Source organism: Chaetura pelagica, unplaced genomic scaffold (genome assembly GCF_000747805.2).
Source record: "Chaetura pelagica isolate M959 unplaced genomic scaffold, ChaPel_1.0 scaffold36, whole genome shotgun sequence".
NCBI classification, from domain to species: domain Eukaryota; kingdom Metazoa; phylum Chordata; class Aves; order Apodiformes; family Apodidae; genus Chaetura; species Chaetura pelagica.
In genome coordinates, this window is record NW_009953726.1 from 1,238,189 (window position 1) to 1,240,500 (window position 2,312).

Sequence of the window (2,312 nt, forward strand, 5' to 3'; positions counted from 1 at the left end):
AGAGAGAGAAGGAGAGAGGAAGGGCGGGCAGGGCGCTGGTTGCGTTCCCCGGGGAGGCTGCGCTCCCCGCCTCCCCCTGCTGCCCGCACCCTCACCCCCCGCAGGCGTTTTCAGCTGAAACAATAGCAAATATCAGCGTTTATTTGCGGAGGGGCCGCCGGCGGGGCGGGGGGAGGGGTTGTCCGGCACAATCGGGGCTTTGTTGGGCGGACACAGGGCTATGGCTGTGCGAGCGATGGCGAGCGCGGTTCTGGGGTAGGAAAGCCCGATCCCAGGTCAGCAGAAACGGCAGCGGTTGGAAGTTGGGGCCGATGCCCCCCTGAGCGTAGTGAATTTGTAGAAGAAACATCCCTGCTTGTAGCCGGGACGTGGAAAAGTCCCGGGTAGGGTTTGAGCTCGTGGAACGTGGGTGTCGGGAGGAGAAATTCCTAAATCGGGGTGCAGGGACCGTCTGGAGGAGGGAAGTGGCCCTGCGAGGCCGCGCTCCGTGCCGGGCACCCATCTCGTTTGCAGTGGTGAGAAACGCACGTTTCGGGAGCTGTGTGATTTCTTCCCGACGTGAACATCTCGTTCCCTTGCTCCCAGGCACGCCATGGACACCAGCGGGCACAGCGTCCTCCTCCTGCAGCAGCTGAACATGCAGCGGGAGTTCGGCTTCCTGTGCGACTGCACAGTTGCCATTGGAGATGTTTACTTCAAGGCCCACAGAGCGGTGCTGGCTGCTTTTTCAAACTATTTTAAGATGATATTTATTCATCAGACGAGGTAAGGACACACAGCTCTCTCCTCCTGCCTTTAAACCACTCTGCTCACTCAGCCTTCTGCTTTTTAGCCTTTCTAAAAGAGTGTAATTGGGGATGTTAGATGGCCTGAGATTGTTTTCCTAACCCAGCACAGACCTCGGCTCTCTAAACGTTTCCAGTCCAGAACGTGCTGTCCTTTAAAACCACTCTCTTAGTCAGCATACACCAACACCAGGCCCCACATCTTGAAGATGAGACATCTGCCTTGCAGTGAGACCTCACAGATTTGCAATCTCTGGGGCAATCCAGGTACCTCCTGTCCATAAATAACATATTTATTGCTTTGCATTAGCTTGTAGGCAAGCTGGCTGGGTGGAACTGTCCCTTCTGGCACGACCCATGGGCTTGAAGCAATTGAGGAGCCTTATCACAGTTCTTTGCTTCAGACTCTTGCAGATAAGGGCCAAGACTGAGACCATCAATTTATTTCAAGCTGCTGCTCAGATGCTTCACCCAGCCAGGTCAGGAGTGGTTCTACAGGTATAACAACAGCGATGCCGAGGTCTAATCTCACCTCTGAGCAGGGGCTTGCTGCTTGTAATCAACTGAACCCTTCTTTATTCTCCCTCCTTTTTAAGGGATGTGGCCCCCAGCTCCTTTGCAGGGTAATCATCAGCCATCAGCCACGTATCCCTTTGGCTGGAAGTGAGAACCAGCGAACTTCCTATCTGATGGATGTTGTTTACTGACACTTCAGTGCAAAGCTCATAAAGATTACACAGCAGCGGTAGCTGAATTTATTACTTAAACACGCAAATATTCCTTGCCTGGTGTTACTAGAGTGGCACACACCGGTGCCGTGTAGCTTGCCTGGTGGCACCGCTGCTGTGTGGTGGCAGTTGGCTGTGCCTGTGAGTGACCAGGCCACTCTGCCCCTGCCTGCAGTTGTGCATGCTGCCTTTGTACTCACAGGGATAGATGCGTGCTCAAGCACTTTGCTGTGCAAACAGGGCACACACACTTCTGCAGGTCTCGTCGGGGAGCGCTGTGGGGCAGGCAGCAGCACACACGCTCCAGCAGCAAATGGCAGAGCAAGCGAGCGGGCAGGTCATGGGTCAGGACCGTCATTTGGAGCCCTGTATGTACTTAATCATCTGTCTTGTTTTCAGCGAATGCATAAAGATTCAGCCTGCAGACATCCAGCCTGACATATTTAGTTACTTGTTGCATATCATGTACACCGGGAAAGGGCCAAAGCAGACGGTCAGCCAGAGCCGGCTGGAGGAGGGCATCCGCTTCCTCCACGCAGACCACCTCTCCCATATCGCTGTCGAGATGAACCAGGCCTTCTCCCCAGAGCCGGTCCAGTCTTCCAACTTGTATGGCATCCAGATCTCCACCGCACACAAACCGGCCAGAGAATGCCTGGGAGCAAAGGAGAGCCTGCCCAGGGTGGGCAGCGGGTCTGCTGCCCAGGGCGATCACCCGCAGCTGCAGCTCTCCCTGGCCATCGGCCTGGACGATAGCTCCCTCGACCCGCAGGGCGGTTGCCCCTCGGGTCCGCACCCC

The 2,312-nt window shown here is 55.7% G+C and overlaps 1 protein-coding gene across 1 annotated transcript in view; it reads left to right on the forward strand.

The window, feature by feature from the left end:
* The first annotated feature begins 582 nt into the window (after positions 1 to 582).
* Positions 583 to 2,312, forward strand: part of ZBTB25 (zinc finger and BTB domain containing 25) — a 2,459-nt gene continuing 729 nt past the window's right edge. The window contains exons 1-2 of the mRNA XM_010000668.1: positions 583 to 765; positions 1,913 to 2,312. The exon at positions 1,913 to 2,312 is cut by the window's right edge and continues 729 nt beyond it. Of these exons, the coding sequence (XP_009998970.1) occupies positions 593 to 765; positions 1,913 to 2,312 (573 nt within the window). The 5' untranslated portion in view covers positions 583 to 592. The remainder of the gene's footprint in view (positions 766 to 1,912) is intronic.